This window comes from Bison bison, unplaced genomic scaffold (genome assembly GCF_000754665.1).
Source record: "Bison bison bison isolate TAMUID 2011002044 unplaced genomic scaffold, Bison_UMD1.0 scf7180017864461, whole genome shotgun sequence".
Lineage (NCBI taxonomy): Eukaryota > Metazoa > Chordata > Mammalia > Artiodactyla > Bovidae > Bison > Bison bison.
In genome coordinates, this window is record NW_011495023.1 from 12,561,384 (window position 1) to 12,574,769 (window position 13,386).

The window sequence follows — 13,386 nt, forward strand, 5'->3', positions numbered from 1 at the left end:
ATGAAGGTGAAAAGAGAAAGTGAAGTCGCTCAGTCATGTCCGACTCTTAGCGACCCCATGGACTGCAGCCTACCAGGCTCCTCCACCCATGGGATTTTCCAGGCACGAATTCTGGAGTGGGGTGCCATTGCCTTCTCCGACTCTTCAAACTAGATACCTAAAAAAGGGTGAATTTTACTTTATATAATGTATATTTCAGTAAACTCGACTTAAAAAATATCGCAAACCCCAGAGACTGTAAAAAGACATTTGCAGTATGTGTAACTAATAAAGAAATAGTGTCTCATCTCTAGAATATGAAAGAACACCTATGAACTAATAAAAAGTCAAGTCTCTTAATAGAAATAGGTGTAAAAGAATGAACAGAAATTTCCTGATAGGAAGAATAAAAGTTAACAAACATTAAAAAGCAAGCAAACATAAAAAAGCTGCTTAATCTCATTTAGAAATCAAGGAATAGCCAATGAAACCTTCAGTTGAATACTATTTCCTATCCGTCAGATTGGCTCAAAATGTAAAACTAAGTCGTTCTGAAAGCTAGTTAATGAGGAGCAATGGAAATGTCAATCCACTTCTTTCAGGGCTGTAATCTGGTAGAACTACTTTGGAAAACAATTTGGTATTCTCAGTAAAGTTAAATAGTATATACTCTCTGATCCTGAAATTCCACCTCTAAGCATATACCTTTCTGACATTCTGCCATGAGTGTACTTGAAGATACATATAATAGTAGAAAACTAATGAAAACCTACTATACAGCATGGGGGGGAAAAAAGAAGGTTCAATCTGTTTGTAGGGAATATTTTAAGTTAACCTTAAAATGCATTCCAACATACAATAGGTGCAGACAAATACTTTTTGATTCCACTTACACAAGGTACCTGGAGTAGTCAAATTCATAGAGTTGCAGGGTGCATTGATGGATGCCAGGGGCCAGGATTGGGAGGGATGAGGTGTGGGGATGAGGAATGGGGATTTACTGTTTAATGGGGACAGAGTTTCAGCTTAGGAAAGTGAAAATTTTAGGAGATGGATGATGGTGACAGTTGTACAACAATGTGAATGTACTTAGTGTCCCTGAGCTGTACAGTTAAATATGGTTAAAATAGTATGTTTTATATTCTGTGATTTTTTCCACAAAAAAATTAAAAACATTTGTAAAAAGCAAAAATACAACCCCCAAAGTAGAATAAATACATGTTAAATTATAGCTTTATAATGCTATATTCTTCTGCAATTAAAATGAATGAACTAGAGGCACATGCATTAAAGTGAGCAAATGTCACAAACATTCACTTGCATGAAAAGAAATCACAGATGCACACACAAAATTTGTGCAGACAAGGTTCAAAAACTTCTCTCTCATAGGCTGTAGATCACCATAATTTTAAAAACATGTAGCTGGACATAAGCTGCCTGTATTTACACTCCAGCTGCTCACTTCCTAGCTGGGTAACCTTCAACTCCCTACACCAAAATGTCCTCACTTGCACAGTGAGTGTACTAGTACATATTAAGAGATGCTAGCATGCTAGGGTAGCATGTGAAAGGATCCACAAATGAAGGCATTTTTATCATTCCCTAACCCACTAGGCAGAACCTCAGTGGTGCCAGGATGGCATACAGGAACCCCCACCCCTACCCTGCTGCCATTGAGCACCTGGGGCAGAAGAAAAGAGGGCACAACGACAGTGGCTTTGAGTGCAGAAATCTACAGTTGGCGTCATGGAGGAGTGTGAACTCCTAGGTCTCAGGACCTATGAAAAAGGAAGGGGAACTGAGATTTCTGGAGCCCCAGGGACAGTTCAGCCTAAAATACCAGTTGACATTTGTAGCTAAGTCCTTGATGGTTCTGATAAAACAAGAATTAGAATAAAATCAATCAAGTCCACACTTGGTACAAGATAAGAACTACATGTAGTCCATTTCCGATTTCTTTTCCCCCCAGGCACAGATTTCCCAGATGGTATTTATTCCAAGCCTTTTGCTTGACCACTTTCTTCCTGTCTCTCAACTGATTGCTTATTGGCAACTTCTTCAAAGAGTGGGGCAGGAGGAAAAAAGACACAAAGGGTGGAGCCCATCAACCCTCACATCTAAGACTTAGCCATTTCTTAAACTCAAGATGTGATATGGTGAGGCTGAATTTTCATATTGCCAAAATAACTACTGGAGAAGTGAGACTTTCAGGCAATCACATTGCCTATTTTATCTGGCTTCTTATCACTAGCTTTTATAGTTTGAATACTGAACTATCAGTTTGTGGGGTACGGGGGTAAAGTTATCTCAGGGTTGACTCCACTTTCCAATGGAAAGCTACTGATGGGTTGAAAAGAATGAAACTTTATAACCAAAGGGAATTGTCATCTCTAATACATTAGGAAAATTCCATATTGTTTTTACTAGTATTTTATCATAACTCATATACAGAAAGCTATTATTAAAATATAATTACTATAATATCTTGTTTATTACTTACCCTCTTATTTCTACTTGAGCTACAGCAGTGATGTTGATTTGCAGGCTCACAAAATTGCTGTCTGGGTTGTCCTTGTTGGAACTAAAACAGTGACAAATGATTTAAATATATTTTCTCAGACGTGTTAACTACACGATCATAAAAAACCTTTTATATATCGAAGGAGCACCATGCTTTACCAATATGATCATTTGGAAAACAAAGGCATATCCATTCTACAAAATCATAACCATTTGTAAATGGAAACACTAAGATCCTCTATGATCAAAAGTAATAACTTTAGAAAGTCATAACTTTTGAAGAGGAGACACCTTATCTGAAAACATAACAGATTTCTAGAGAAGCCAACACTTCTTCCTTTCAACAACTAAGCCCAAAAGGCAGTGAGCTGAGTTCATTGTCCAGCTTCTACAAGGAACACATTCCTTAACTTCTCTGTGTACCAAGTTCATTGCCCATCAAATGGGAAAGGACAGCACAGTCAACTCCTGATTTTCCAAGCTAATGAAAGGGGACCTGGCATGAATAAGCCAAGAGCAGCACAGAATGGGAAAAGCATTTCTATTCAGCTCTGGAATGCATCATACCATACATTGTTTTGGCAGCAAATTTATCTTCCTTATGGTTTATTTTTTTGTGTAATATTAAAATAAGTGAACTTTACTGCACACTCACTGGCCACCTAAGATGAGAGGTGAGGAGTGAATTAGAAGCATGGCCAATGGTGTGAAGAAGCAAGACCCAAGGAAGCTGGGCAGTTAGGAGACAAAATAGATGTTCACCAAGTACATCAAGACACTCAAGATAGAAGATCCATGTTTAATAATAGTTCTTTGAACAGTGGCAAAGTTATTTTTAAGTTTTCTGTTTCTTTCTCTCAAGCAAATATAAATAGATATAAAATTTAACTTAAAAAATGCATGTATTAAGCAACCGTTGCTGTAAAGAAACTACGTGGTCTCTTAAAAGGCTGGGCCAGTAGGTGGGCTTCCGATGCAGCTGCCATTTGCGTTCATTGTCTTCCTGGGCTGTCATTGAAGTCACCCTAATACCCCAAAAGCTCATGCAGCTCTTAGCAAACAGCAAACCAGGATGTGACACCATTGCTAGCAGGTCATGTTTATATTCAGGTCTCATTAAGAAGAGAAAGCGTCCCCGTTTTTCATCATCAAATCTCATGCAGATGCAATGAACAAGCTCTCATACTGATGATGGTAATGGGGCATGTCCTGACTAGCTTTTGAAGCTTTCCAAATGTGGGAGCTGAAAAAGATATGATAAAGTCTACTTTCAAAGCAGGAGGAGACAGGATTGTTCCCACAACGCTTTTGAAAAGTCCTGTTCGATTGTATACACTGATAAGGCAACTTAAATGGCAAACACACATAAAAGATATAAACAGGCAAATGTCAGGCTCATTTCCTGCAAATGGGTATCACTGCTAAGCTTGTGACAGGCTAGAGGGACTTGTTCACCAAAGTTTGAACCCCAATTTCCAGGCCACTTTATTATTATCACATCTGGGGAGGATCAACCAACTAAAAAGTTTTTTGTGTTTTTTTTTTTAAAGTCAGGATTCTGACTTACCACTAAGAAGTCATTAAGTAATTCCACTTGTTACAGACTTTGTGGTTCCAGGTGCATAACAGGGAAGGCTGCTGTTTGGAAGCTTAAATCTGATTGTTTCACATTTTAACCCAGACCTTGTTTCTAGTTTCTAGGCCACTACTGCTTTACAACAGTAGAAATTAGAATTATGAAAAAAAAGTTTCATTTAAGTTATCCTATAATTCTATTGTATTTTGCTTCCAAGTAGTTTAAATGAAAACAGTTTTCATGGCAGCATCCTAAAAATACAAATAGATGACAAGTATTAAATTTTCTTGCGACAGGAGTCTAATACGAGGCTTACAGAGGCTGTTTTGAAAAGTTGCAATAGCAGTGGTGGGATCAGAGGCTGGACCTGGATGGCTGGTTTAAATCATCCTCCACACACATGCCTGCTGGCACCAGTGGTGGCGTCAGCAACCAGCAGGGTCAGCAAATCTCCTGGTAAGAAAGACGCCAGGCCAGATATATAACTTAGAGGCATCTTTCACCTCTTTCCTGGAAGGAATGAACCCTCCCTCACTTACACCGCTGCTCCATTCAAACAAGCAATTCATCACTGGCCTGGATGTTCAACTATTTATACCTTCGGTGCTAGCTCTCAAGGAATGATGAATTTCCTCTCCATGGCTATAGCCTATGTCAGGAACCAAGGATAAACATGTCTTTCACTTATTACTCTGATGCTATTTTCTTCTTCCTTCTTGTTTCCTATTTCTATTTTCTAACATTCCCTCTATGCATTCTGTCGGCAAAACAATACAATGTTCATTTCACCATTACCAGGATCAGCTTCAAGGATGGTCATAAAGATCTGTTTGCCTGTGGGAATCACAAACTGAGAGCTGCTCTAAACAGGGAGGAAGATGTTTACATGTCACACAGAGCTGGGGCATGGAGAGACCAGTTAATGCAAACATTTGGTGACACAAAATATTTAAAGTTTATTAATTTACACAGCCCTCTTCTCTTTGGGGTTCTATTTGTGGAAAGAGGTATTAAATGTGGGTACCCCTGGTCAATATGGTCAAAAGCTTGAGTTCAGACTTCAGAGCACTTGGTTTAATTTATTTTTGGTTTAAGCTGAATACAAACCATCCATTAAACATTTATTTATGTTGTTGGAGTCCGCCAGCAAAGCATGCAGATAAATGCTCCCTACTCACATACTAGCGTATTTAAGTATTAAAAGTATTCTCAAATACTTTTATTTCTATAACATATGATTTGGGAATTTGATGGCTACTAAAAGCTTTTGCCTCTCTAGTTATTTCTGCATTTTCAGAATAATGTTAAAATAATCATGAGTTTCTATAGCATATAAGGATGGAATATAATCATGGACTGTTCTTTTAGATGAAGAGGGATGTTTAAAATGTGACCATTTCTATTTTCCATCAAATTCGGCACTTCCTCACTGAATTCATCATTTAAAAATATATTTATTTATTTGGCTGCAATGGGTTTTAGTTGCAGCACTCAGAATCGTCCATTTTAGTTGCATCATGTGGGATCTAGTTCCCTGACCAGGGACTGAACCTGGGCCCCCCTGCACTGGGAGCGAGGAATTTTAGCCACTGGACCACCAGGGAAATCCCTGGATTCATTATTTGAATGGTTATCTATAGGACAGCTTGGGGGAAGGCATTAACAGTATTTATTATTCAGTGCTCTTTGTTCCTTGATTGAACTACTAGTTACATCCATTCTATTATTCGAAACTGCAATCAAGAGTGAGAAGCAAACATCAGGAATTTGCTTTGCATATTTATACCAGATTTTAAATGCTGTGATTTTTATAAGTTAGGAATCTTTTTCTGGAGTGATACAAAGCTTCATGCTACTGTAGGATCAGTGTCACAGACAATGATGGTGAGAAACATATTATTGTCTGGAGTGATGGTGGTCCTTCCTTATGCAGTTCTTTACCCTTTCCTTTTTCCCCCTGAAAACTTAGACATATAAACAGGCGGTTTCCCAAATAAGAATATTTAGAACCACCTGAACCTTTCGAAAAATATACATCTATGTAGATACAAAGAAGTGATTTTACTGTCACTCCACAGCCTGCAGAATGGATCTCTTCTTCAAAAGCAAAAAAAATAAAAAATAAAAAGGAAAGAAAGAAAGAACTGGAATAACAGAAACAAAGGAAAATGGCCTGTGAACATCTGGGTTCTAATTTTAGAAGACCTGTTAAGGTGAAGGAGCATTCATTTCACCATGGATCTCATTAATACTGAACACTGACAATAATTTATGCATATAAAGGTCTCACCTTCTGATTTGAAGATCGAAGTTAATACTCATGTTTGTTTTCTCAAGACGTGGAACTGTAAATCGGAGGCCCAGAGAAGACTAAAAAAAATCACAAGACATTAAGTTTATTACATGAAGAAAGTGAAAGAAAGTGAAGTCGCTCAGTTGTGTCCGACTCTTTGCAACCCCATGGACTGTAGCCTACCAGGCTCCTCTGTCCATGGGATTTTCCAGGCAATAGTACTGGAGTGGATTGCCATTTCCTTCTCCAGGGGATCTTCCCAAACCAGGGATTGAACCCGGGTCTCCCGTATTGTAGGCAGACACTTGACCGTCTGAGCCACCAGGGAAGATTTATTACATGAAAGGAACGTTATATACAGCTTAAGAATCTTTTTATGTCATCCCTGCAAATCCCCATCCTAGACTGCTGTTGCTTCTACCCTGGGGTAGCTGAGACTTCAGGGCCCAGGCCATGCAGGGCTGTGCTGTGCTGTGCTTAGTCGCTCTGTCATGTCCAACTCATTGTGACCCCAGGGACTGTAGTCTGCCAGGCTCCTCTGTCTATGGGATTCTCCAGGCAAGAATACTGGAGTGGGTTGCCATGCCCTCCTCCAGGGGATCTTCCCAACCCAGGGATCGAACCAAGGTCTCCCACATTGCAGGCAGATTCTTTACCATCTGAGGCACAAAGGAAGTCCAAGAATACTGGAGCAGGTAGCCTATCCCTTCTCCAGGGGATCTTCCCCACCCAGGAATTGAACTGGGATCTCCTGCATTGCAGGCAGATTCTTTACCAGCTGAGCTGCCAGGGAAGTCCCTCCAGGGCATGGAAGTGCCTATATATTGTCCCTTTTTTCATTTAGCCTCTTATCTCTCTTTTCCTGCCACCTTCTTTATGTGCTAAATTAAAACAACCTAAATATATGAGAAGAGATTGATTTAGAATACTGTGGTGATTCCGTTTGATGGAAATTCATGTCATCATTGAACGTGTAACTGTGAAGCCTATGCAATGTAGAAAATGCTTCTAATGTAATGATGATCAATAAAGAAAAAAAGTTACAAACTTGTATGTATCATGTGTTTCAGCTACAGTTTTAAAAGGCTGCCAGTGGAAAAATTAATGTATGGGAGTGAAGATGTCTTGTTAGAAAATACCAGGATAATATGTTACAGTTAAAGTTGTAAGTGTATGGATTATATTTTCCACCTTTCTTTTCCAAAGCTTTAAAACTGTCCTTGTTATTTTTACAGTTTGAAAACAGATTTTTAAAAACCTGAAGAAAAATGAATCCAATGATAATATAAAAAGGAAGTAAAAAATAAAAGCTAAGACATATATTACTTACTCTCCCATGAACTTCTAAGTGCAAGTCGAAATCTGTAAGCCTTACATGCAAAGTCTCACAAAGTCACAGCAACCACACTACAAAATAGGTACCTTGATTGTTGACATTTTACTGTCCGTAGCCATCTGAGGATTCAGGAGATTAAGTGTCTTGTTCCAGGTGTAGAGCAAATGAACTCTAAAGTTGGAACTGAAATTGCTACAAGCCAACTCAAGAACCTGAAACTCACAGCCACTACACTGTGAGAATCAAACCAGCAATAAAAACTCATGTTGTTATGAACCAGAAATAATATGAGCTAGTAAATCATCATTTTTATCACAAATCATCATGATTTCATTAGCCTGTGCTGAATGACCTGCAAGTCAGGTATGCCCTGGTGTGTTAGTCACTCAGTCATGTCCAACTCTTTGCAACCCCATGGACCATAGCCCACCAGGCTCTGTCCATGGGATTCTGAAGGTAAAAATACTGCAGTGGGTTGCCATTCCCTTCTGCAGGGGATCTTCCTGACCCAGGGATCACACCTGGGTCTCCTGCCTTGCAGGCAGATTCTTTACCCTCTGAGCCACCAGGGAAGCCCTAACTGCCCTGGTGGCTTTACATCACATCACTGATTACTCCAAATATTCCTACAATAGGGATTCACCCACTTCAATTTGTCTTGCCCAAGGGATCATTGTTTGTCACTGAAGAAACTGGGACTTAAACCCAGGTGTCCCTAATTATTAAACCTATGGATCCTTATGCCCCAACCAGGATGAATTCCTTTAAAATTCCAGATGTGAATTTTCTATCAGACCTCTAGGACTTTGTACATATTCTTCTCTCTTCTTTAGAAACTTTTAAAGTCTTTGCCGGTGCCTCCTACTTGGAGAACTACTAATGCTTCGAAGTTCAGGACACGAGATCCCCCTGCAGCACATCCTCCAATCTTCCAGGCCAAGTCAGGCAGAAACATTCTCTTTATTCTTTGTCTCCTTCTTTGGTACTTTCCCAGGACTCAACCTATGGTATTGAAAATTTTTAAGTTTCTTTTTAAAAATTATTTACTGCTTCACTGTGGCATGAGGGATCATTTGTTGAGGCATGCGGACTCTTAGCTGTGGCATGTAGAATCTAGCTCCCTGACCAGGGATCAAATCCGGGTCCCTACATTGGGAGCGTGGGATCTCAGCCACTGGACTACCAGGGAAGTCCTCAAATTTTAAGTTTCTTATCAAGTGGGGATTATATATTTTTTCTTGATATTATCAGACTCTAGTTTAATACCAGGCATATAGAAGGGGTGTAATTAAAAATGGTTGACAGAATGGTGAAAAAGTGTGCTTTTGTTTGCACACTTCCAGTGGTGGGTGCTTACTATATTGTGGTGAGGCCTGTTTGATGTTGGTCTTTTATTATACAACACAAGATGAAGATACAATGAAGATGTGACAATTTCATACTGATAAGAGACACATATCATCTTAACTAGAACCAAAAGTCACATCTCTGGGCATTGACTGTAAAGAGTCTTTGTTGAGCTACTATTTTTTTTTTTTTTATTCTACTTGAGAAGCTTTAAGAATTTTTACAAATCTTACTGGTATATAAATATTTGTATATTATTAAAGCTAATATATGAAAATGATCAGCTTACAAATCAGAGGTGAAACTTCTAAATACAACCTTGAATGTTCTGTTAAAAAGTCACTTGAAAACTATTTTCTAAAAAATACTGGGACTGGAATAATTAATCCTAGTGGTTTGTGACACTTTTTAATATTTAGGACTGCTTTTACATTTGGAATTTTATTAAAACCCATTGAGAGTATTCTTTTAGAAGTACAAGATGAAGAAGTAAATAAATCAAAGTGTTTTATAACAAAAGAGAACGCAATAAAATTTGATGTGTTTAAGGGCATTCAAGGGTGAGATAAGAAAGCTATTAGGTTTCCTCTACTATAGACCTCAGAGATAAATGAACACAAACAATTTACTTCCTTGACTTCTAAAGATTATTTGCTGGTAAAATGGATTGATGTCTTTTCACAAAAACGCATTTGCGGCTAAGACCACACTGCCGTTTTTACCCTCCACTTTGAACAGCACTGGTGTCCAGTTTTTGTTCCAAGACTATCCTTAGTTATTGATGAACTTATATGATCTCTGGTCTGTATTTAACACTCTTAATACTAAAAAAGGAATGTGTGCTCAGTCACCTATAGAAGCTAATACCATTAATACCATGTCAATTCATTTCTCTCTGACCTTATGTAGACCTTTTCCTATCAAACTGGGTGGTTAGATTTTTCTTGAAAACTAGCCAAAGGATTTATAAGCTTCTAGATAAAAGGATTCTAATGAAAACTGTTCTACTATCTCAGCTTAGACATCCCATTCTATCTTTCATGGCTTGCTTGAAACATCTCATCTGTTATTCATTAATTTTTATCCAATTTTTGTAGACCCACTAGAATGCAGGCTTTCTTTTGAGACCTGGTTCGAATCTGGGTTCTGTTCTTCATTACATGCAACTGTGGGTAATTCATTTGATTTCTCTAAGTCTCCGTTTCCTCATCTGTAATATGGGAGAAATACCTGACTCATAGGATTGCCGGTTGTTGTAAAAATTAAATGAGATAACACAAACAAACCACCCAGTGAAGGGTTTATAACACAGAGGGCAATCAATACATGTTAGCTAATAAAAATCTATTATAAATGTTTATCTTTCATTTAAATATTTACTTTTTTTGACTCAAGAAGTGAATTTACTAGGCTACAGCTTGGCATATCTTTTAAATACCCAAGATCAATGGAAGGAAAATCAATTTAGAACGTGAGAAAGGAAACATATTATTCTAGCACAGTATCCTAGAGTATAAACTGGGAATAAGTATTACTTGATAGAAAGTTTCAAACACTCAAATAAATGTGAGAAACACTGGGCTAGAAGGTTTCCTTACTGCAGAACTTCTCAGCACTTTAAAATGCAGGCACCTGAAGGTCCCAGCAGAGAAGGCAATGGCAACCCACTCCAGTACTCTTGCCTGGAAAATCCCATGGGCTGAGGAGCCTGGTAGGCTGCAGTCCATGGGGTCACAAAGAGTTGGACACGACTGAGCGACTTCACTTTCACTTTTCACTTTCATGCATTGGAGAAGGAAATGGCAACCCACTCCAGTGTTCTTGCCTGGAGAATCCCAGGGACGGGGGAGCCTAGTGGGCTGCCGTCTATGGGGTCGCACAGAATTGGACACAACTGAAGCGACTTAGCAGCAGCAGCAGAAGGTCCCAGAGAGGACATGATTCTTAGCAGTGACTACAGGACTCCCTTTAAAAGCCTCGTCTCAAAGGAATAACACTCTCTGGAAGACACTTTGGAAAGCTGTTTTAATACAAACCTACACACTTACACATTTCCAGAAAGAGTTTTTTTCCAAACAAATCATTTCATTATCAATGAATCATAAACATCTATTTTAAAACAGAGAAATACATACGTTTAACTTGTAACACTTAATTACGTAGCATTTGTAGATTTCAGTTTTTTCCCCCTTGATTTATGACTCCATAAAATAATGACTTTCGCTATGATATTTATTACAAGAAGTTACTCTGTATATACTTAAACTGCAATGGCATAAAATGAATTTATTGCCCACAAGTAATCCTGAATGGGAAGTTCCTAAATCTGAAAACAAAAGAAAAAAAAAAGACTCCTTATTTTTTTATAAGCCTGTTACAGATCATCGTTAACCCTTTCTTTTTTTTTTTTTTTTTGCTACAATTCCCTGCATTATTCTTCATCAAGTAAGGTGCATGGAAAATATGGACCTGGTAAAGTCGCTTTAAAACCTGGATTAAAGTCATATTTTAAGGTGAAAATACTGTGAATATATTCACATGGGAGGTATATCTAAAATAAGTTTAATCATCATTGCTAAAATTCTTAATTCTGTTATTTCTTTTAATTCTGTTATTTCTTAAACCCTTTGCATCATAGTTCTTGGACTCAAAGGCAAAAAAATTGTAGTGAAATTCAAAGAAAGAATATTCAAAAAAATCTGCAGTAAAAAAAAAAACAGCCTTTAGAAATTTGTTGAGACTGAAGCTATGTAAGAGTGACGTGGAAAGGGAAGGCATGTGAAAGCATTCATCATTTTGTGTATTTAAGCTCAGTTTATCCAGTTGGCATGCATTATGATGCAAAATCCCACCACCCTGGGAATTTCCTGACAAATTGGTTTTAGTTGCCAGGTGCTAAGTTGCTGAGTGCTAATTGGTGGTGGGGGAGGGGGGTGGCTTTCCACTAGTTCTCTTTACAATTCAATTAGACAGAAATCAGTTAAGGGCATCTGGTTTTTTCTTACATTTGTTCCAGCCACCATAGGGTTCCCAAGGTCACACACCACCATTCGGGTGACATTGTCCATCTTGTACTCACAACTCAGTGGGCGCAGTGCCTGCAACAAGGAAGAACACCAGTGCGGAGTTAGGGGGCAGAATAAACGACATCCTGTCACAAAAGTAATGGGGCAGCCGGGAAGCTTCTCTTGATTTCAAACACCTGTGTGAATGCCTGAGCCCAGAGATTCATGTGTGACCATCAACTTGGAAGAGAAGTGTGTGAGAAAAGACCAAAGTTTAATTTTAAGAAGAAATGTGCTGGATGGGTAAACACATCTTTTGTGTTGCATCGAGGAAGAAAACACTGTGCAGAATATTTATATGCACACTTTTGAAATGATTTGCACTATGGTTTAATGTGGGGCATGAATATTACAGATAATTAAATATGACTAAGCCAATTCTTGCAAAAACGAAATGACAGCAAGATATATAGGTTATCATATGACCCAATGACCATTTGTAAGAGAATTGCTTTGAACACACGTTTCTCCCTACATTGGTTCCATGTTGAGATTACACATCCAATCTTAGTTCAATCTTATAAATACTTAAGATGACAAGAGAGCACATTTATGTTTACCCCCTGCTTTTCATCTTCCTTTGTGCCCCACATCCTATTCTGATTAGAATATATATAAAGTCAAGTTCAAAGAGATGCTTAGAATTATGTGCTGGAGAAGGTCTCAAGGTTACACTCAATGGAGGGGAAAGTAAAGGAGGTTTATCACTGGACTCCTATCCTCTGCTCACAGCTCTTCTTGTGTCTTCAGGCTACTCCCATTTGTCTGGAAGTCCACAGCTGGATCTACACCCGGAGCTGCTTTCCGTCTTTCAGAACCTAATGTCTCTATGGCCCTGCTCTTGCCTTGAGCAGCTAGACATGTTCATCCATTATTTCACTCTAACTTGTTAAGTGCCAATGATAGATTACCTGTCAGCCTCATTGCCAAAGATAAGCTTGCAAAATGAGGACTTTGACAAAGGACCCCATGAGAGGACTGTGGAAAAGGGATCCAAATATGAGGACCACTTATCTATCTGCCAGCCCTACTGAAATTTCATTTAAGAAAGTCATGTGAATTTTCAAGTAGAAGTTTCAGAAACCATCCCCTTTCCATTCTTCCCACTTCATTGAGAAAAACTAAGAATCAAAGAAAAGGCAAACAAATCTCAGACATCTAAGTCAAGATTTCCATGGGTAAATCATACACTTTAAGAAAATAAGTTTAAGAGGGCAGGAGTTTTTGTATCTGTTCTATTCCCAGAGGCTGGAACAATGTCCAGCACAAA

The 13,386-nt window shown here is 38.5% G+C and overlaps 1 protein-coding gene across 1 annotated transcript in view; it reads right to left on the minus strand.

Annotated features, from left to right (window-relative positions):
- The window catches only part of ITGA8 (integrin, alpha 8), a 188,659-nt gene that overhangs the window by 61,862 nt on the left and 113,411 nt on the right, over nt 1-13,386 (minus strand). Inside the window, exons 21-23 of the mRNA XM_010859968.1 lie at nt 12,057-12,149; nt 6,366-6,445; nt 2,480-2,560 (exon numbers count right to left, since the gene is read on the minus strand). Coding sequence (XP_010858270.1) covers nt 2,480-2,560; nt 6,366-6,445; nt 12,057-12,149 — 254 coding nt within the window. The remainder of the gene's footprint in view (nt 1-2,479; nt 2,561-6,365; nt 6,446-12,056; nt 12,150-13,386) is intronic.